This window comes from Oncorhynchus clarkii, chromosome 18 (assembly GCF_045791955.1).
Source record: "Oncorhynchus clarkii lewisi isolate Uvic-CL-2024 chromosome 18, UVic_Ocla_1.0, whole genome shotgun sequence".
NCBI lineage: Eukaryota > Metazoa > Chordata > Actinopteri > Salmoniformes > Salmonidae > Oncorhynchus > Oncorhynchus clarkii.
The window spans coordinates 43862164-43886220 of record NC_092164.1 but is presented as its reverse complement, the minus strand read 5'-3'; the positions used below and the strand labels follow the sequence as shown (position 1 = coordinate 43886220).

General features: G+C 40.8%; 1 protein-coding gene across 1 annotated transcript; it reads left to right on the top strand.

The window, feature by feature from the left end:
- The first annotated feature begins 15752 nt into the window (after nucleotides 1-15752).
- On the top strand, nucleotides 15753-19202 carry LOC139373551 (type-4 ice-structuring protein-like). The gene is made up of 4 exons (XM_071114197.1): nucleotides 15753-15851; nucleotides 17323-17389; nucleotides 18269-18380; nucleotides 18637-19202. The coding sequence occupies exons 2-4, from the start codon at nucleotides 17341-17343 to the stop codon at nucleotides 18836-18838; spliced, it is 363 nt and encodes a 120-aa protein (XP_070970298.1). The 5' UTR covers nucleotides 15753-15851; nucleotides 17323-17340; the 3' UTR covers nucleotides 18839-19202.
- Nucleotides 19203-24057: the final 4855 nt, after the last annotated feature.

Sequence of the window (24057 nt, the reverse complement as noted above, 5' to 3'; positions counted from 1 at the left end):
CCAACCACCCACACTCCCCACCCATCCATCAATCTCGATCCATCCATTCATCCATCTTCCTAACTAGTCATCTTCACTATCTAGATCAACTGGGCATCTAAATATAACACAGTCCAGATCAAACTGTGGGACTATTTTTTTATTGAGCGGATGGTTGGGGGTAATGTTCCCTCTAATTTGTTTTGCCACTGACTCAATTTCAGGTCTGCTGATAGCAAACTTAAACGTTGTGAAAACTTCCAGCACACGTTTACTGTGAACACTGAGGCTGTACCCACTTTAAGTTACAGTTTTACCTGTGGCCAAGTAGTGCTCTTGTGGGAAGTAATCACACCCCTACTGCTGACTACAAATTATCTATAACTGGGCTAATAACTAACTAACTAGCAAAGGATATGAGCAAAATGTGCAGCTCCCACTTTGATTACAAAGCAAGTGCATCTACTTATGACCACTCATACTGTAAACACTGTCCAGTTATAAGTAAATGGCACAGATCCATATATGGCAATGGTCTATTTGCATATAGGCCTACTGCAGCTCTGATTGTTCATGCCACACCGGTCTGTGTGGAGTATGGGCTGAGTCATGGGTGTTATTGCAATAGAATCCTACTCCAACGCATTCTGCCTACAACAAAATATATTGCGTACTTAATTTTGTTTCGGAATGTTGCATTGAAAGTGGTTAATATTGCGTAGATAAGATCACAATTGCTACAGAAAAAAGGGAAACATGGTTGATAATGTTAACAGGGAAAACTCTAGAACAGTGGTCCCCAACCTTTTCTGAGTCAAGATCACTTTCTGAGTCAAAATTCAAGCCGAGATCTACCTCTCAGATTTAATTTTTTACATAATTTCAAAACCTCTTAAGTATTCCCCCCTTTTTTTCAATTTTCGCCTAAAATTACATACCCAAATCTAACTGCCTGTAGCTCAGGACCTGAAGCAAGGATATGCATATTCTTGGTACCATTTGAAAGGAAAGACTTTGAAGTTTGTGGAATTGTGAAAGGAATGTAGGATAATATAACACAATAGATTTGGTAAAAGATAATACAAAGAAAAAATCAAGCATTCTTTAGTATTATTTTTGTACCATCATCTTTGAAATGCAAGAGAAAGGCCGTAATATATTATTCTGTCCCAGGTGCAATTTAGATTTTGGCCACTAGATGGCAGCAGTGTATGCGCAAAGTTTTAGACTCATCCAATGAATCATTGCATTTCTGTTCAAAACTTTCTATCAAGACTGCCCAAATGTGCCTAATTTATTTATTAATAACTTCTCATGTTCAAAATTGTGCACTCTCCTTAAACAATAGCAGAGTATTATTTCACTGTAATAGCTACTGTAAATTGGACAGTGTAGTTAGATAAACAAGAATTTATGCTTTCTGACAATATCAGATATGTCTATGTCCTGGGAAGTTTTCTTGTTACTTACAACCTCATGCTAATCACATTAGCCTACGTTAGCTCAACCGTCCTGCGGAAGGGACACCGATCCCAAAGAAGTTTTAACCAACTAAAAACAGGAGCATAATTACAAAGAACATTTCGACTGCAAACTGACTGCAAGAAGCCCAAACAGATATAATATTTGACTAAAACATAACCATTTCAAACCTTGCTTGCATTTGTATACGATCACATCTCTCTATTATGCGTGGGAATACTTGGGAACAATAATTTCCTTGCGTTTTTACAGTACGGGGGGAGGGGCTCAGAAGTTGGGGTGCCAAATAAAGCCATCCATGGTTGGGAACCCTGCCCTAGACCAACACAACATCTAACTTCCTACTGTAGATTTAGATCTACAGTACACCAACTAACCACTCCCTAAATTATAACGCTTGACCAGCGCTAGACAGACCTTCTACTAACTAGACGATAGACTTAGACTAACTCGATTTTAGATCTAAACCAGCTATACCAATTATACATCTAACTAGACCATAGATCAAAGATGACTAACGTAAGCTTACATTTTCTTAAGGGACATTCACATTTTTCAGTTCTATTTGTAGGCTATCATGCTATAATTTAAAGCCGGAGTGAACAAGCATTTCCTTCTAAGCAGTTCAAATATTAGTGCTTGGAGAACATAATGATTTAATAAGGCCTGGTCTATAGCCCAATAGGTTGAAACGGCCCTGCCAGAACCCATAATCTGTCTTCTGGTTTAACTATTTAATTATCTGTCACGAGATACTACCCACCTATCCACATTACAATGACTCTTACCTGCCCCATATGCTGTCCCACAACCAATCGAGAAGAGAAGTGAGTAGAAGTGAGTTAGAAGTGAGAGAGGTGAACAAGTTTTTCAAGTTCTCTGTCAGCAACGTGGTCTCAGGGCAATTTGTATTATGTGACCTACGTAAATATGTGACCTGGGTATGGTAGTAGGTGCCAGGCACACCGGATTGAGTGTGTCAAGTTGTTCATACTTAACAGTTTCCCATATGTATCAAGAAAGGTCCAATGTGACACAACTGTGGAAATCATTGGAGTCAACATGGGCCAGCATCCCTGTGGAAAGTGTTTAACACCTTGTAGAGTCCATTCCCCAACAAATTGAGGCTGTTCTGATGGCAAAAGGGGTACAATCAGTGCACGTTATGTTAGGTTACATTATGAATGGAATAGCTGTCATACAGTATCATACGAATTGGATGATGTAACTCAAATCGAAAAAAAGTTTATTGGTCGCATACACAAATCAAAATCAAATCAAATGTATTTATAAAGACCTTTTTACATCAGCAGATGTTAAAAAGTGCTTATACAGAAACCCAGCCTAAAACCCCAAACAGCAAGCAATGCAGATGTAGCAGCACAATAGAAAGGCAGGAACCTAGGAAGAAACCTAGAGAGTAACCAGGCTCTATTTAGACTCTATTTAGGAGATGTTATTGCCGGCAAAATGCTTTTTTCCCCTAGCTCCAATAGTTCAGTAATATCTAACAATTCACAAAAATACACACAAATCTATAGTAAAATAATGGAATTCAGAAATATACAAATATTAGGACAAGCAATGTCAGAGTCCGGAGTATAAATATACAGTACCAGTCAAAAGTCTGGACACACCTACTAATGTTCTACATTGTAGAGTAATAGTGAAGACATCAAAACTATGAAATAACGCACATGGAATCTTGTAGCAACCAAAAAAATGTTAAACAAAAAAACAAAATATAATTTATATTTGAGATTCTTCAAAGTAGCCACCCTTTGCCTTGATGACAGCTTTGCACACTCTTGGCATTCTCTCAACCAGCTTCATGAAGAATGCTTTTCCAACAGTCTTGAAGGAGTTCTCACATATGCTGAGCACTTGTTGTATGCTTCAGGTGCATTTTGGCAAACTCCAAGTGGGCTGTCATGTGCCTTTTACTGAGGAGTGGCTTCTGTCTGGCCACTACCGTAAATGCCAGAATGGTGGAGTGCTGCAGAGATGGTTGTCCTTCTGTAAGGTTCTCCCATCTATACAGAGGAGCTCTGGAGCTCTGTCAGAGTGACCATCGGGTTCTTTGTCACCTCCCTGACAAGGCCCTTCTCCCCCGATTGCTCAGTTTGGCCGGGGGCGGCCAGCTCCAACAAGAGACTTGGTGGTTCCAAACGTCTTCCATTTAAGAATGATGGAGACCACTGTGCTCTTGGGGATCTTCAACGCTGGTACCCTTCCTCAGATCTGTGCCTCGACAAAATTCTGTCTACGGACAATTCCTTCGACCTCATGGCTTGGTTTTTGCTTTGACATGCACTGTCAACTGTAGGACCTTATATGGACAGATGTGTGCCTTCCAAATGATGTCCAATCAATTGCCTTTACCACGGGTGGACTCCAATCAAGTTGTAGAAACATCTCAAGGATACTCAATGCAAACAGGATGCACCTGAGCTCAATTTCGAGTCTCAGAGCAAAGGGTCTGAATACTTATTTAAAAAGGTATTTCTGTTTTTTTTATGCGGTATTGTGTGTAGTTTGCTGAGGATTTTTATTTTTTAAATTTATTTTAGAATAAGTTAATCCATTTTTAGAATAAAACCCTTTTTGCTTCTTAATTAATTATTGGGTATTGTGTGTAGATTGATGTCACGACCTCCGTCGTCACCGGCTATCACGGCTGTTGAAAGAGCTGGACCAAGGTGCAGCATGGTAAGCATACATTTTCTCTTTTATTTAAAATGACGCCAACAAAACAATAAACAATACAAAACAAACCGTGAAGCTTCAGGCTATGTGCCATCAAGCAAAGTTAACTTCCCACAAACACTGGTGGGAAAAAGGGTACCTAAGTATGGTTCCCAATCAGAGACAATGATAGACAGCTATCCCCGATTGAGAACCATTCCTGGCCAAAACATAGAAATAGAAAATTATAGAAACACAAAACATAGAATGCCCACCCCAACTCATTCCCTGACCAAACCAAAATAGAGATATAAAAGGTCAGGGCGTGACACCGGCTTTCTAGCTGCCACCGATCCATGTTTCTGTTTTCCATTTGTTATGTCTTGAGTGTACATACCTGGTTCCCATTAAGTTGTTATTATTTCCCTATTTAACCCTCTGGTTCCCATTATGTTTTGTGCGTGATTATTCCTGTTTTGTGTTAGTCGTGTGTGTCAGGGTTGTTATCCCTGCGTTGATTAAAGTACGCTATTTTACTTAGTTCTGTGTCCTGCGCTTGACTCTGTCCTCACCTCTGCACAACTGACATATGACAGAATCACGCACCATAATATGGCGTCAGCAGGTGCATCCAGTCCTCCGGTACCAGTTGAGGAACGTGTCAACTGCCATGGATCGCGTGCTGCTAAACATGGAGCGAAAAAGTGGGTTTGTCCACAACCCCAACAACTGATGATATAGGGTTCACAGTTCACATCAAGGGTCTGGAGCGCGTTCATGGAACGTCTGGGGGTCTCGGTCAGCCTGACCTCAGGGTTTCACCCCGAAAGCAATGGGCAGGTGGAGAGAGTTAACCAGGATGTGGGCAGGTTTCTGCGGTCTTACTGCCAGGACCAGCTGGGGGAGTGATCGACTTTCATCCCCTGGGCAGAGATGGCCCAAAACTCCCTCTGCCACTCAGTGTGTACTAGGTTATCAGCCGGTTCTGGCACCGTGGCATCAGAGCCAGATCTAGGCACCTGCGGTGGATGAATGGTTTCAGTGCTCTGAGGAAACCTGGGACGCTGCCCATGTACGCCTGCAACGGGCCAATAGGCGACAGAAGGCGAGCGCCGACCGCCAGCGCAGTGAGGCTCCGGTATATGCACCGGGAGACCGGGTCTGGCTCTCGACCACAAACCTGCCCCTTCGCCTGCCCTGCCGGAAGCTGGGTCCGTGGTTTGTGGGGCCATTTAACGTCCTGAGGAGACTGAACGAGGTATGTTATAGGTTACAGCTCCCCCTGATTATCGTATTGACCCCTCTTTCCATGTGTCTCTCCTCAGGCCGGTGGTGGCTGGTCCGCTCCAGCAGTGTGAGGTGCGGAAGGTTCCTCCTCCCCCTCTGGACTTCAAGGGGGCCCGCGTATACTGTGCGAGCCATCATGGACTCAAGGCGTCTGGCGAGGGGCCTTCAGTACCTAGTGGAGTGGGAGGGGTACGGTCTGGAGGAGAGATGCTGGGTGCCGGTGGAGGACATCCTGGACCCTTCCTTACTGCAGGAATTTCATCGTCTCCACCCAGATTGCCCTGTGCCTCGTCCTCCGGGTCGTCCCCGAGGCCGGTGTCGGCGAGCTGCTGGTTTGTGCGTGATTATTCCTGGTTTGTGTTAGTCGTGCGTGTTAGGGTTGTTTTCCCTGCGTGGATTATTTTGGCTGATTTATTTTCAGAGCATTATTTTACTCCATTCTGTGTCCTGCGCTTGACTCCATCCTCACCTCTGCACAACTGACGTATGACAATTAATAAATATATATATTTTTGTATCCATTTTAGAATAAGGCTGTAATGTAACAAAATGTGGAAAAAGTCAAGGGTTCTGAATACTTTTCACTGTATATCTGACATCGTACATGTGTCTTCTTTTTGTTAAGCCCATAACCATGTGTGTGAGGTGTATACTTTTGTTTCAAAGTACATTTGTTTAAGACCGACAAGAAACACTCCTGATTCGGCCCACTCCAGTATATGGTTTTATGTTTAGTATAAGGGTTAGCGGAAGGGTTAGGTAAAATGCCACAGTTGTCCCCAATGCGATACGAACATGCAACTTTTAAATGATTAAACAGTCCCGTATTACGCCCACCAATCTTCCCTGACCAACCTCTCAAAAAACCTCTCTACTTCCGTTTATGTCTAAAGGAACTAGACCAGTAGTTGGTATATGTCTTGGATGTGCTCAGAAATACGTAAAGTATGTTTCGTATGGCTCTCAGGCCAGGCTTTTGTCAGGCAGCCCTGAAATGCATCAGTAGAGGGCACTGTGCAGCTACAGACTGTTCCCCCCGAATGTTCATCCCATGCTGCTGCCAGCAGAAGCTAACCAAAGCCCCACTCAACTGCCCCCTGCCACATCCTCTCAGTCAGGGACTTTTCTAAGTAATTTGAACCTGTGCTTGTGATGTGGTTTATAAGCTTGTTATGTCACACCAAACTGGTGTCACTTTACATAAGCCTGCAATGTACACTCAATAAGGACACATGACACAGTTGACTTCATAAAAAAAAACAAGACCCCTGTACCATGTCAGATATAGAGTTGAAATGTTTTGCTATAACAACAAAGGAGAATTATGGGGAATATGACATTCACTATAGTGTGCCTTGAGATATGTGACACAAAGCTTTATGAATTGCATTGTAGCCTCTGAAGTAGCATGTTAAAGCAGAACTGTTATAGTGTAGCCTGTGTTGACATAAGAGCACATGACAACAAAATTGCCTTTCATCTATAATGCCCATTATAAGTGCATGTATAATGTCTTACAGCACTGTTCCAAATGTTTATGACTTCCTATGATGGATGTTATAATGTAGTGGTTATGTAGTGGTTATAATGTAGAGGTTATAATGGTTGTATGCTTGAATGCATACACAAGGGGGGCTACCCTAAAGTTTTACCAAATATCATTTTCAAAATCTCTCCCAGAATGCATTATACTCATCATTGCTGCCTATATCAATTGGCCCTACTCTCCTCACCTGATGTATTACCTAGTGGTGGCTTATGTTCTGATGAGATTAACATAATGGTTATAAAGTATGATAAGGCACTCGGGTTGTCACGTCTTGACCTTAGTTCCTTTTTTATGTCTCTGTTTTAGTTATTTTTTTCAAGTATGATGGTGGCTGCTTCATGGTATGGGTATGCATGACATTGACAAATAATGGGGAGTTTTTCAGGATAAAAAGAAACTGGATAGGGCTAAGCAAAGGCAGAATCCTAGAGCAAAACCTGTTTCCGTCTGCTTTACACCAGACACTGGGAGAGGAATTCACCTTTCAGCAGGACAATAACCTACATCACAAAGCCTAAGCTTTGCGGTGTTTCTAACATATTTATGGTATCAGGGAGCTGAATACTTATGCAACGACTATATTTTATTTATTTATTTGTTTTGTATTAATCTTTGAAAAATGTTAAAATTTTTCTACCACTTTGACATTAGAGTATTTTTTGTAGATTATTGACAGAAAAATTACAATTAAATCCATGTTAATCCCACTTTGTAACACAATCACATTTTCAGTAATCCAAGTGGTCTGAATACTTTTGCAAGGCACCGTATATCTATAACCTAGTAGATTAGGAAAAAGGCTGACCTTTGACCAAACACTTTGGCATAACAAGAATCCTGTTCAGAACAAATGAGGTAATGAGGTTACATGATGTGACTCTCTTCTGGTGATGATACACTTGGCTAGTCCAAAGAGAGGCAATACACTCAGCGGTCCTGGTACACTCAGCGGTCCGGTTCTGTGAGCTTGTGGCCTACCACTTCGCGGCTGAGCAGTTGTTACTCCTAGACATTTCCACTTCACAATCACAGCATTTACTGTTGACAGGGGCAGCTGTAGAAGGGCAGACATTTGATGAACTGAATTGTTTTAGAAAGGTGGCATCCTATAACGGTGTCACGTTGAGAGTCACTAAGCTCTTTAGTAGGGCCATTCTACTGCCAATGTTTGTCTATGGAGAATGGATTGGTGTGTGCTCGATTTTAGCAACAGGTATAGCTGAAATATCCCAAACCACTCATTTTGAAGAAACAAAATCAATCCCAGACTGTATGTTTAACATATTTTGAAGCTGGACATTTTTGTTAACATCAATGTTATTTACAAACAATTGAGCAAAGCAACCATACATTTTGGGTTATGACGGGGAAAGACGGTTATTTTCTTCAATAATCGGTGGGTATATGTCATTAATTGGAGTATCAAGAAAAATCTATGATTGTGCCTTTAACGTTCCTGAAGATTCTGTACAATTTCAGAAGCAGATCATAGCATGTCTATTTAAAACACATGTGGAATACATGAGATATCTAGCATATCAGCCCATATCAGCTCCATGTTGGTGATATAAAGGTAATTGCCAAAATAATGGAAACACTTGAGTAATTGATGGATACAAAGTTTAATGAAAGCAGGTGTGGTTTCTGATTTAATTAAGCAATTCACATCCCATCATGCTTAGGGTCATGTATAAAAGTGCTGGGCAGGCCATTATTTTGTATATTATTTTGCCTACCATGTCTTGTCTATCCCCAATAGAATAACAATGCCCCCATCCACAGGGCACGAGTGGTCTCAGTCACTAGGTCTCAACCAAATTGAACATTTATGGGAGATTCTGGAGCGGCGCCTGAGGCAACGTTTTCCAACACAAATGATTGAATTTCTCATGGAAGAATGGTGTCGCATCCCTCCAATAGAGTTCCAGATACTTGTTGAATCTATGCCAAGGTGCATTGAAGCTGTTCTGGCTCGTGGTGGCCCAATGCCCTATTAACACGCTTTATGTTGGTGTTTCCTTTATTTTGGCAGTTACCTGTATCTATAACCTAATAGATTAGGAAGAAAGCTGACCTTTGACCAAACACGTTGTCTTAGCAAGAATCCTGCTCAGATCAAATGAGGTTACATAACTCTTTTCTGGTGATGATACACTTAGGTAGTCCAAAGAGAGCTTTCATAGCATTGTCAGGATGGGGTCCAAACAGTAAAATAATACTTTTTAGATTCATTCAACATTGCCCTTTCAAATACCTTTTTAGCTCCGTAGACAATTTCCATTTTGTTACTAGCTGCCACAGCAACCAAAATCTCTTAAGTATTTGACATAATATCACAACAGATCCCAAGAACGCAAGCTTTTACTACATTGTCACTACTTTCTCTGCATTTTCCCCTGTTTCTGTTTGTCATCCTGGATTTGCATCTTCACCAAATAACCAGTGGCGATTTTAGCATGTAAATCTTGGTGGGGCAAACACATTTTTTTAGATGCATGCAAGCAAAGCCCCTACACAACACAACACTAACCAATACATGAATTACACTATAACGGCGACAAACAGTGCTCACAAACTGTTAGGGCCTACATAAAGCTGTCCCAACAGCAGAGCTTTCTTTTCAGCACCATGGAGTGAATCCTTACCCACTGCTACACCTGGCGATCAGCAGAGCTTTGTCTGGCAGTGAAACAGTTCATTCAGCCTCATTTACTGCCTTTCAAAAAAACATAGCTGATATGGCTGACTTGCTTAAACAAATGTGGTTTCTACTGACAATTGACATGTACAAACTATGGCATAAGGGGACGATGAGCGGATAAGAGGCAATCCGTAATTTCAATTAAGACATCTATGACCGAGCGAGGAAGGACATAGTTAATTTTTTCAGCACTTTTGAAATGTACAGTGACAGAATTCAGAACATGGGCCGTTCTTATAGTATTCTCCCTGTACACCAAGTTAGAACCGTCGGATAAATAAAGGGGGCGGATATGCAGACAATGAAAGCTCTTACAATATTAAATGATTATATTTCTCTAAAACAGGCTAAGTAGGCTAAGTTATGAGGGGGAAAGAGACCAACTTATTAGGGTGAGGCACATGGGCTACTAACAGCATACCACCCTGCATACCACTGCTGGCTCTTACAATATTAAATGATTATATTTCTCTAAAACAGGCTAAGTAGGCTAAGTTATGAGGGGGAAAGAGACCAACTTATTAGGGTGAGGCACATGGGCTACTAACAGCATACCACCCTGCATACCACTGCTGGCTTGCTTCTGAAGCTAAGCAGGGTTGTTCCTGGTCAGTTCCTGGATGGGAGACCAGATGCTGCTGGAAGTGGTGTTGGAGGGCCAGTAGGAGGCACTCTTTCCTCTGGTCTAAAAATATATCCCAATGCCTCAGGGCAGTGATTGGGGACACTGCCCTGCGTAGGGTGCCGTCTTTAGGATGGGGTGTTAAACGGGTGTCCTAACTCTCTGAGGTCATTAAAGATCCTATGGCACTTATCGTAGGGGTGTTAACCCCGGTGTCCTGGCTAAATTCCCAATCTGGCCCTCAAACCATCACGGTCACCTAACAATCCCCCAGTTTACAATTGGCTCATTCATCCCTCTCCCCTGTAACTATTCCCCAGGTCGTTGCTGCAAATGAGAACGTGTTCTCAGTCAATTTACCTGGTAAAATAACAGATAAATAAAAAACAGCGTATTACATAACATACACTTAGTATTACTTTCTTAGCTTCAGTATACATATCTCCCTGGCATATTACATCATATATGCAGCAGCATACAATACATTTTTGGACTCAACTTGTTGTGCTGTGCTCACTTGAACAGGAAGCTTGTGCGGCGGTCCTTCATGTGGGCAAATTTTATCATCAAACATTGCCATCAAAGTCTGGCAATCTCTGGATTTAAGGTGCATTCAAGACAACTGCAAACTCAGGAAAAAACAGGGTTGAATCATGACGTCAGTGATCTTCAAGTTGGAGCTCAAGAAAGAGGCCAGTGTTCCTGACTTGGAATTCCGAGTTAGATGACCGTTCACTACGTATTTTCCCAATTGGAACTAGTTTTTTTCAGAGTTCCCAGTTTTCTTGAACTCACTGAAGTCTGAGATTTCCCAGAACCAAGTTTCCAGTTGTTTTGAACGCCGCAGAAGTCATGTTGGATTGACAGCATGGTCAATATATACAACCTTTACTGGCCCGTGGTGTTGAATGTTTATTCTTTATAAGCTTGGTAAAGAGACCCTTAAACCCAGACTTGGACCACACACCCTGAAAAAGCAGGCTAATGATTGTTTTGCAATACTTGCAGTTAGCCACGGATTCTTTCCAAACCACTCATTGTTGAATTTGCAATTTCCAAGTTGTTGTGTAATATTTATGTCCAATGGCCAATGAGCACCGATACATTTTATCTATAATTTCTCTTCATATGACAAGGATTGTAAAGGATTTGCCAGTAGATTGTCGACTTGATTCATGATTATGACTGCTTGACTAGCTTGCTAGCTAAGATTTTGAAAGTATGATGTTGACATGATCAGTCCATTCAAAGCTACTGTATATATAACGTGATTTGACATCATTTTATCTGTGGCCAATGACCTTGAGCCTTCTTGGATGGGCACTTCTAATGTAACTGTATGGCAGCACCCAAGGGGCTTGAATTTTTGAGCTCTCCCCATAGATTTTTTAGTGACGTAGTGTCCCCATGACTGACAGAACATTGAGCCAATCACAGCGAAACTTGAGAACTTGACCAACCCCTACGCTCCGTATTTTCCTTTGGCTGCCCACCACCACAGAAAGCACTGAGCTATGCTGAAACGCCTACATTTTGGAGTTTGTATGTGGCTTTATTAACTCAAAGATTTTTTATTTTTTTTACATTGTTTGCAAACTGATATGTGACACGAATTAATGCCAAAATAACATGCAAAACAGGAAACCAAAAATAAAATAAAAAATATATATACTGTATAAATGTAATTCTTTTTTTCACTAATTCATATATTTCTGGACCATCCATTATGTTTGTGGGACTCAAAACAGGTGGGGCTCTGCCCAGCCTGCCCTGAATGATGGGTCACCACTGCAAATAACAGACGATATTGAGTGCCCTTTGCATTCAAAGCCGTAGTAGTGAACACTTAGGCCTAGCTTCTGTATATTTTTCTGAAAGGAAAGTACAAGAGCACAAGGGCATTGTATGAATCAACACAGTCTGTGATTAACCCAAGGTAAATCATTACTCCTTCTCTAAGACCCCGGAAATAAACGGCCACAGGTTACATGCAAACGTCACATAGAAATGTTTGTGGAGAAATTCCACCCTTAATAAATAAAGAATTCTGACCTAATATTACCAACTGCAACATTTATGAATAAAAGGCCATAACAGTATAAACTAATATAAAATGTATAGTTATACACAGACAGACAGACAGACAGACAGACAGACAGACAGACAGACAGACAGACAGACAGACAGACAGACAGAACCAGTCAAAAGTTTGGACACCTACTCATTCCAGGGTTTTTCTTTATTTTGACTATTTTCTTAATTGTAGAATAATAGTGAAGACATCAAAACTATGAAATAACACATATGGCAGCCCCATTAAATAGTACCCGAAAAACACCGGTCTCAAAGTCAACAGTGAAGAGGCAACTCCTGGATGCTGGCCTTCTATGCAGAGTTGCAAAGAAAAAGCCACATCTCCAACTGGCCAATAAAAATTAAAGTTTAAGATGGGCAAAAGAACACAGACACTGGACAGAAGTACTCTGCCTAGAATGCCAGCATCCCGGAGTCGCCTCTTCACTGTTGACGTTGAGACTTGTGTTTTGCGGGGTACTATTTAATGAAGCTGCCAGTTGAGGACTTGTGAGGCGTCTGTTTCTCAAACTAGACACTCTAATGTACTTGTCCTCTTGCTCAGTTGTGCACCTGGGCCTCCCACTCCTCTTTCTATTCTGTTAGAACCAGTTTGCCCTGTTCTGTGAAGGGAGTAGTACACAGCGTTATACGAGATCTTCAGTTTCTTGACAATTTCTCACATGGAATAGCCTTCTTATCTCAGAACAACAATAGACTGACGAGTTTCAGAAGAAAGTCCTTTGTTTCTGGCAATTTTGAGCCTGTAATCGAGCCCACAAATGCTGATGCTCCAGATACTCAACTAGTCTAAAGAAGGCCAGTTTCATTGCTTCTTTATGGGGCAAAGTTTTCAGCTGTGCTAACATAATTGCAAAAGGGTTTTCCAACGATCAATTAGCCTTTTAAAATGATAAACTTGGATTAGGTAACACAACTTGCCATTGGAACACAGGAGTGATGGTTGCTGATAATGGGCCTCTGCACGCCTATGTAGATATTCCATTAAAAATCAGCCGCACAATAGTAATTTACAACATTAACAATGTCTACACTGTATTTCTGATCAATTTGATGTTATTTTCATGGACAAAAAAATTGCATTTCCTTCAAAAACAAAGACATTTCTAAGTGACCCAAAACTTTTGAATGGTCGTGTATATACATATAGGATTGAGGTCAGGGACACTCCAATACCTTGACTTTGTTGTCCTTAAGCATTTTGCCACAACTTTGAAAGTATGCTTGGGGTCATTGTCCATTTGGAAGACCCATTTGTGACCAAGCTTTAACTTCCTGACTGATGTCTTGAGATGTTGCTTCAATATATCCACATAATTGTCCTTCCTCATGATGCCATCTATATTGTGAAGTGCACAAGTCCCTACTGCAGCAAAGCACCCCCACAACAGGATGCTGCCACCCCCGTGCTTCACGGTTGGGATGGTGTTCTTCGGCTTGCAAAGCTCCACCTTTTTCCTCCAAACATAATGATGGTCATCATGGCCAAACAGTTCTAGTTTTGTTTCATCAGACCAGAGGACATTTCTCCAAAAAGTATGATCTTTGTCCCCATGTTCAGTTGCGAACTGTAGTCTGGCTTTTTTATGGCGGTTTTGGAGCAGTGGCTTCTTCCTTGCTGAGCGGCCTTTCAGGTTATGTCGATGTAGGACACGTTTTATTGTGGATATAGATACTTTTGTGTCTGTTTCCTCCAGCATCTTCACAAGGTCCTTTGCTGTTATTCTGGGATTGATTTGCACTTTTCGCACCAAAGTACATTCATCTCTAGGAGACAGAATGCGTCTCCTTCCTGAGCAGTATGACGGCTGCGTGGTCCCATGGTGTTTATACTTGCGTACTATTGTTTGTACAGATGGACATGGTACCTTTAAGCGTTTGGAAATTGCCGGATGAATCAGACTTGTGGAGATCTGCCATTTTTTCTGAGGTCTTGACTGATTTCTTTTGATTTTCCCATGATGTCAAGCAAAGAGGCACTGAGTTTGAAGTTAGGCCTTGAAATACATCCAAAGGTACACCTCCAATTGACTCAAATTATGTCAATTAGCCTATCAGAAGCTTCTAAACTCTTGACATCATTTTCTGGAATTTTCCAAGCTGTTTAAAGGCACAGTCAACTTAGTGTATGTTAACTTCTGACCCACTGGAATTGTGATACAGTGAATTATAAGTGAAATTATCTGTCTGTAAACAATTGTTGGAAAAATTACTTGTGTCGTGCACAAAGTAGATGTACTAACCGACTTGCCAAAATTATAGTTTGTTAACAAGAAATTTGTGGAGTGGTTGAAAAACGAGTTTTAATGACTCCAACCTAAGTGTATGAAAACTTCCGACTTCAACTGTATATAGCATAAAATCTACATGTAGCTTTAGTTTGAAATTCCTGATGGTGTAATACTCAACATTTGTAACCAATTATAACACTCCTCTTAGTGTGTAAAATGAGACAAATATTGAGTATTAAATACTATGTATAAGTATAAATTCTACATTAATACTGACCTCACGGTCCTGGGCCTTTTCTTAATTAATGTTGCAGTTGGTATAAATGAGTCAGATTTTACCCTGCAAAGTCTCTATTTACCAAGGGAACAATTTCTACACACACAGCAACATTTGTAAATAACATTTCTCCCAATCATCCCTAAATATCATCGTTCATATTCAATGGAACATAACAAACTTTCTATATCTCCTCTCATAAGTCACACAATTTTATGTAATGGAAACTGACTAACATATTCCATGGCTTGGAACATCAAAGATAAGTAATTTTAGTAATTTTCTTTTACAGCATATTACTTTTATTGTAATTTTACTATTACCAATTTATCTTTATTACCAATCTATTTAAATCGATTTACTTTTATCTATTCGATTTGGAAAAATTGGGAAAGTTAATCTGTATATTCGTAGATGATCTGGTTTAAAGCAGTATACACACATGAAATAGAACAGAAAACATAAACAGCTAACATGGTATTCACACAGACAGTCAGAAACTGCTTAACTTAGTCATTTTCAGGCTGACCCATCTAGACTGTGTTGTGGCTGCCATGTTTCTATACCATCGCAATTCTTGTTGTGTTTGAACAACTTGGTTGTCATTCTCTCTGTTTTGTGTTATTTCTCACGAGGAAATATCCTGTGTACATTTTCTTTAACCAGATGCTTTGACAAGACGCCTACTGCGTTTGAGCAATCAGCACTCCTACACAAGAGGGGGACTCTTGGACTTTAGAGTGGATCACACCAGTGGCAAGCTGAGCAGCAAGGGTCAGCCTGCAGTCACATGCTAGAACAAACATCCAATGATAGTCCAGTACTTCAGCCTACGCAGCCATGGGGCTTGATCTGGGGTGGCCCCAATCGTTCCTGAAGGACTATAAGACATTTGGGAGGCCCAAGGAAAGATACCGTCCGGCCTAAACTGTCCTGCAATTCAGGTGAGTGGTCCTCTCTCTTTCTCTGCCAAGGAACTCTTATGTTTGATATGGTAAAATATTTGATTTTCTTGCAATATGTTGTTTAGTAGTAAAAACATAATAACTGATGTGCATTCAATTGAAGAGGGACATTTCTTCCCAACCAGATTGTAAACTGCTCATTTAAACAGTGTTGTTATCAGCAGTAGTTGAGAAGGTGATCTTTAAAGTGCTTGATAGATGTTTTATTCCTGTGTTTTAAGAGGTAAACTGTCAATATGAATCAAGATGATTCTTCTCAGTGAATTCAGAAAGGCAAATAAAGATGTAAATGAAACAGAGTCCATGTTTAATTCCATTACAAATTTGCTCAGACAGGCAGAAGTTGCAATTTACTAGGGAGTCAGGGGTATTTTTATTTTCTTTATTTGAACCTTTATTTAATGAGGTAAGTCAATTAAGAACAACTTCTTATTTACAATGACGGACTACCCCAGCCAAACACTAACAACGCTGGACAAATTGTGTTCCGCCATATGGGACTCCCAATCACAGCCGGTTGTAATACAGCCTAGAATCGAAACAGGGTCTGTAGTGACACCTCTAGTACTAAGATACTGTGCCTCAGACCACTGCGCCACTCAGGAGCCATTACTATTACTATTATTCCATTACTATTAAACCAATTAATTATGATTTGAAATCTTCCTGAATTAACTGAGTTCAGTTTATCTGATCCCAAACCTGCCACTGAGTGCCCTTATTTGTTATACCAAGAGAAATTCCTTGAAACCACAAAATGCTTTAGGGGTGGCAATCCTATCACCCGGGAGTGGTGGGAAAAGTACTAAATTGTCATACATGAGTAAAAATAAAGATACCTTAATATAAAATGACTCAAGTAAAAGTCAATGTCCCACAGTAAAATACTACTTGAGTAAATGTACTAAAGTACAGTGGTGGAAAAAGTATTCAATTGTCATAATTGAGTAAAAATATAAAAAGTAAATACTATGTGTCTACATAAAATTCCTTATATTACACAAACCAGACAACACAATGTTCTTGTGTTTTAAATATACGGATAACCAGGGGCAAACTCCAACACTCAGACATCATTTACAAACGCAATATTTGTTTTTAGTCAATCCACCAGATCAGAGGCAGTCGTGATGACAATGCGTTGTGTGTGAATTGGACCATATTTCTCTCCAGCCTGAGCATTTGAAATGTAACAAGTACTTTTATGTGTCAGGGGAAATGTATGGGATTAAAAAGTACATCTTTTCCTTAAGAATGTGGTGGAGTAAAAGTACAAGTTGTCAAAAAATATGAATAGTAAAGTAATGTAAACATACCACCAAAAAACGACTTAGTAGTAATTAAAATTATTTTTACTTAGTTACTTTACACCACAGCCATCCGGTGATCAAACCATGCCTCCACAGACCTATGGGGTCAAGCTAATCCTAGCACTTTCTTCTCTCCTCAGGTGCCATACTCAGCAGCCATGAAGTTCTCCCTTGCCGCCCTAGTTGTCGTGCTCGCTCTGGCACACGGTAAGTGAAAAATCTTCATAAGTGAAAGGAACACTGTCGTTAGCTTCTCCCCTGTGGTGGCACTCAGAATTAAATACGCAATCATAGCTGAAACAAAAACACGTACACACACAGTCTCATAGATTGCATTCTGTATGGAGATTATGTGGTTCTCTAACTATATTTCATATGTGTGTACGATGCACTGAGTGTACAAAACATTAAGAACAACTGCTCTTTCCCTCACATAGACTGACTAGGTGAATCCAGGCGAAAGCTATGATCCCTTATTGATGTCACTTGTTAAATCCACTTCAATCAGTGTAGATGAAGGGGAGGAGACAGGTTAAATAAGGATGTTTGAACCTTGAGACAATTAAGACATGGATTGTGTATGTGTGCTATTCAGAGGGTGACCAAATATTTAAGTCCATTTGAACGGGATATGGCCAGGAGCACCGGTTTGTGTCAAGAACTGCAATGCTGCTGGGTTTTCACGCTCAACAGTTTCCCGTGTGTATCAAGAATGGTCTACCACCCAAAGAAAATCCTGCCAACTTGACACAACTGTGGGAAGCATTGGAGTCAACATGGGCCGGCATCCCTGTGGAATGCTTTCGACACTTTGTAGAGTCCATGCCCGATACATTTGGGCTGTTCTGAGGGCAAAAGGTGTTCCTAATGTTCGGTATACTCAGTGTATAATACAACAATACTGAGAGATATGCAACACATAGGAATATTATATTGCAGAGTTGGTGGATTTATTTATAACTCATGTATTTTAAATGACTGTATGTAGATAAAGTCTTGTATGTGCTGTTGTATGCTGTATGGGCATAAATGGTGTGAGTACAATGTTGGAATATGTTAATGAATTTATCCTCTGGCTACCCATAGGAAGCCAAGCAGCACAGTCCCCCGAGGTTGAGAAGCTGGCACAGTATTTCCAGGATCTGTCAGCTCAGCTGACCTCCACCACTCAGGAGCTAGTGCAGAAGATCCAGTCAGAGTGAGTGACATTTTTTAAACAATTATCTGTGAAAAAAAAACACAACTCATCTTCATTGTTTTGCATAATTTACAATAAACAGCAGTCAAAAATAATGCTAAAGAATGGATGCTTCGCAACAATCATATACATTAGATTAAACATGCTAATGACCTGCAAAAGCTTTAACAGGAAATGTGTTTCGATCTTATTTTCAAATAATATTTTTTGGCTTGTCAATATTCAGACCACTAACCACCAGCTTCCTTCCAAACAGAACCTTCGTAGAGGATGGAAAGGCCCAGCTGCAGCAGATCCAGGCCCAGCTGGCACCACTGGCCGACAATATGCAGGCCCAGCTGAAGCCCCTGGCTGAGAACATGCAGGCCCAGCTTAAGCCTCTGGTCGACAACTTCCAGGCTCAGATGGAAGACCTCTTCCGCAAGCTGATGGACCAGACCAAGTCCCTCGGCCAATAAAGCAGTTATTTTTCAATAACCTTATCACCTCGGACCGAATCAACAGCTCCATGGGCTTACAATCAGTCAAAACCAATCCAACAAGAACCCGACAAGCTTCCAACCCTCTGCTTAAGTCAATCAATCAATCAATCAATCAAATGTATTTGTAAAGCCCCTCTAACATCAGCTGATGTCACAAAGTGCTGTACAGAAACCCAGCCTAAAACCCCAAACAGCAAGCAATGCATGTGTAGAAGCATTGTGGCTAGCAAAAACTCCCTAGAAAGTATTTTTGTGCCAAGAAGAATGTGCCAAGACGAATGTTGTTGACATGCAAAGACAGACAGTAGTAATCCAGAACATCATTAAAACTTGGAAACTGGTTCTGTGGTATCTATTGTAATTTGTAGTATATTAATTTTCACTGAAATTAGTTTCCAGTCATACATCAATTCACATATTTGTTTGGTGTACGATTATTGAAAATCTCTTTAATTCCTCAATTTAGGAATTCTAGTTTCAATAACCCATTTTACTCCATCACAGGTCATACACTACCAACCCATTCCCTCGATTAAAACATCAATACACTCCCTCCGTAATTATTTGGACAGTGAAACAAAAATGTATACTTTTGGCTCTTCTCCAGCATTTTGTATTTTCGAGCAAATGTTAAATATGAGGTGTCAGTACAAAATGTCACCTTTCATCTGAGGGAATTTTCATATATATCGTTTTTACCGCTTTGAAATAAAGCAGTGGAGAACCGGGTTGTCGCTACATGGTATACAGCTACATAATCAGGAATCAAGGTAAGACCCAGGTGCAGACTGTCGAGGTAACAATGTTTATTGTTGCAACAGGGGAGGGCAAAGACAGATCAAGGCAGGCAGGGGTCGAAGATCCAGGGTAAAGCAAAGGTACAGGATGGCAGGCGGACTCAGGGACAGGCAGAGTTTAGTAATCCAAAGGTGGAGCAACGGTACAGGACGGCAGGCAGACTCAGGGTCAGGGACAGGCAGAGAGGTCAGGCGGGCAGTACAGGGTGAGGATATGCAGAGGTCAAAAACCAGGAAGATGAGGAAAGAGAGGCTGGGAAACGATAGGCGCTGACAGGAAACCGCTGGTTAGCTTGAACGAACAAGACGAACTGGCAACAAACAGACAAGGACCACAGGTATAAATACACAGGGGATAATTGGAAAGAGGGGCGACACCTGGAGGGGGGTGGAGACAAGCACAGGTGAAACAGATAAGTGTGTGACACTACAGATGGAAGTGACACCAACATTGCATAAATCGTCTTTTTTTGTTGTTGTTTCGGGCAGAATATTTGCATTTTAATTAAGCATAAACCTAAGCAGTGTCCTAACCTTTACCTAATTATTTTAACCTGCTATGTTAATTATCATAACCTGCTGTGTAAGTTCTCCTAACCTATGAAAAGTAAATTCTGTTCGTAGCGGTATACCATCTAGTCCTCACCGCAAAACCATGACGAAAGTAACACGGTGTGGAAGTAACACGCCCATTTTCTCAAATAACACAGAAGCCAGAATAACGTAATGACACACGCATGTACCTAATGAGGAAGACAACCTCCCAGCAAAAAATCGGTACGCTTGCAACAACATTTCAACCAGTTATATACAAAAGTTGTTTTGAGCGAGGGAAAGTTAAAAAAAAGAGTTGTGTAGAGTTGTGTTTATTTTATTTTTTTACGGTTCCAGACATCAAATCAAATTTTATTGGTCACATACACATGGTTAGCAGATGTTAATGTGAGTGTAGCGAAATGCTTGTGCTTCTAATTCCAACAGTGCAGTAATATCTAACAATTCCCAAAAACTACCTACTACACACAAATCTAACAAGTTATCTAACAATTCCCAATCAGCTACCTAATACACACAAATCTAAAGTGGTGAATATATGGATGAGCGATGGCAAAGTGGCATAGTCAAGGTGCAATAGATGGTATAAAATACAGTATATACATGTGATATGAGTAAAGTAAGACATGTAAACATTATTAAAGTGGAATTATTTAAAGTGGCATTGTTTAAAGTGACTAGTGATGCATTTATTAAAGTGTCCAGTGATTGGGTCTCAGTGTTGGCAGCAGCCTCTCTGAGTTAGTGATGGCTATTTAACAGTCTGATGGCTTTGAGATAGAAGCTGTTTTTCAATCTCTCAGTCCCAGCTTTGATGCACCTGTACTGACCTCACCTTCTGGATGATAGCGGTGTGAACAGGCAGTGGCTCGGGTGGTTGTTGTCCTTGATGATCTTTTTGACCTGTGACATCGGGTGTTGTAGGTGCCATGGAGGCCAGGTAGTTTGGACCCGGTGATGCATTTTGCAGACCGCACCACCCTCTGGAGAGCCTTGCAGTTGAGGTCGGTGCAGTTGCCGTACCAGGCTGTGATACAGCCCGACAGGATGCTCTCGATTGTGGTTCTGTAAAAGTTAGTCAGGGATTTGGAAGACAGGCCAAATTTCTTCAGCCTCCTGAGGTTGAAGAGGCGCAACTTCACTACACTGTCTGTGTGGGTGAAACTTTTCAGTTTGTCTGTGATGTGTACGCCCAGGAACTTAAAACTTTCCACCGTCCTTACTGCTGTCCCTTCGATGTGGATAGGGGGGTGCTCCCTCTACTGTTTCCTGAAGTCCACAATCAACTCCTTTGTTTTGTTGACGTTGAGCAAGACTTTGTTTTCCTGACACCACACCCCGAGTGCCCACTTTAAGTAAGAAATCATAAATGTATTTTTGTGAAATGCCTGGGTTCACCGGGGATCTCTCTGTGAATAGGACAGCCTTGGAAAAGGGATTGGGCCTTTTCGCGGCACGCTTGTAAGGCTCTGATTGTCCGAAATGGTTCCAACAAGTCTTCTACTGTTGTCCTTCTTTGTAGTTGTCCGGTATCCTGTGACTTGCTGTGTAGTCCTGAAAAGAACTACAGAGTTGACTTTCCTTACATTCACTCTTGAAGAGGCTTCTTTGAAGATATCCTAGCCAGCTATATCGATGGTTCCCCAGTGGGGTGATGAGAGTAGCGTAATGATGGTTTGAGCAGAGTAACAGGATGGTCCTACTTAAATTCGCTTTCGAAGATACTTTACTTACAACAGCTAATCAGCTGTACCAGATATTGCCTGGGGAGGTAAGTTTATTGTGTCCACCTCGTGTTGAGATTCAAAGTTCAAAACATTTTAAACGTGCAGCTGCCGCTTCACGCTTTTTCCGGTCTCACTTCAGGGCGGTTACTAGTCACAGTGCAAAGTTATAGAAAACAATTATTTCTTACAGCTTCTCACATCCCTCTATTAACAAAAACACTTTAATCATTTTTCATACTACATGCACAACGCATAGTATGGAAACTTCATATATGTACTGTAGTGGGTATACTTTCCAAGTAACAGTATTTCCTTTATAACATTTTTAATGACAACACAAAATAACAAACAAAATGACATTAGTGTTCTATAGATCGCCTCTGACCGTTCCCCATGTTCTACATTAGAAATGTTGTTCCAGTATTTGCTTTTGAAAGTGTTACGAGTTTCAGCGGGAAAAATGTTTGTTGAGACAAAGCACATTCCTTTGGTGGATTTGGAGAGCACAGGCCTGGATCTTCTCCCTTGATTTACAACAGTATGTGAGTTGTTAATCCCCACTAGGTATTTTCTTCCCCCTCTACGGGTGAGAGGGGACCTGATCTGACCTATTTGGATTCTCGTGGACAGTCATGACACAGATATTGTGCACTTCTCGCAAGCCCTTCTGACAAAGCCTGTGTTATTTCGGCCCGCAGTAGGTACAAAAGTAACATTGTGGTAGTTCTGTTCTCTGTCTATTTCATTTGAACTCCTTTAACCTAGAAATGAAATTACAGTTGCTAATGGTTGAGTAAAATATGGTGGCTCTAGCTCTATCAATCTATGAGTATGTAAGAAAATCGTGTACCTTTCATCCCAGTTCTTCCCCACTTTATGTATCTAGCCCCGATTTTAAGAAGTTAAGTATTTGAACAAATGTACTTATAGTGTATGAAATAAGTTAAATGTTTAGTATTTCGTCCCATATTCCTAGCATGCAATGATGACATCAAGCTTATGACTACAAACCTGTTGGATAATAATGTTACACAACTCTATTCTGGAGAAATTGGTTTTCAAACAGCTAAATTATTAATGTTCCAGTAGGTCCTTCAGGTCCTTTGGCACTGGCCTTTTAACTATCCCAAAGCCTAGGACCAAGAAGCAGGGAGAAGTATTAAATAAACAACAATCCTCAGAAATCTACACACTACCCATAATGATAAAGCGAAATACGTTTTTAGAAATGACTGTAAATGTATTCAAAATGAAAAACAGAAATTCCTTATTTACATAAGTATTCAGACCCTTTGCTATGAGACTCGAAATTAAGCTCAGGTGCATCCTATTTCCACTGATCATCCTTGAGATGTTTCTACAACTTGGAGTCGACCACTGGTAAATTCAAAAGTCTACTGATTGGACATGATTTGGAAAGGCACACACCTATCTATATAAGGTCCCACAGTTGACAGTACATGTCAGAGCAAAAACCAAGCAATGAGGTCGAAGGAATTGTGCGTAGAGCTCCGATACAGGGTTGTATCGAGACACAGATCTGGGGAAGGGTAGCAAAACACTTCTGCAGCATTGAAGGTCCCAAGAACACAATGGCCTCCATCATTCTTAAATGGATGAAGTGTAAAGTGTTGGTCCCATGTTTCATGAGCTGAAATAAAATATCCCAGAAATGTTCCATACCCACAAAAAGGTTATTTTGCTCAAAGTTTGTGTACAAATTTGTTTACATCCCTGTTAGTGAGCATTTTTCCTTTGCCAAAATAATTCATCCACCTGACAGGTGTGGCATATCAAGAAGCTGATTAAACGGCATGATCATTACACAGGTGCACCTTGTGCTGGGGAAAATAAAATGACACACAACACAATGCCACAGATGTCTCAAGTTTTGAGGGAGCATGCAATTGGCATGCTGACCGCAGGACTGTCCACAAGAGCTGTAGCCAGAAAATTTAATCTTCATTTCTCTACCATAAGCTGTCTCAAAAGTCATTTTAGAGAATTTGGCAGTATGTCAAACCGGCCTCACAACCGCAGACCACGTGTAACCACACCAGCCCAGGACCTCCACATTCGGCTTTTTCACCTGCGGGATTGTCTAAAACCAATCACC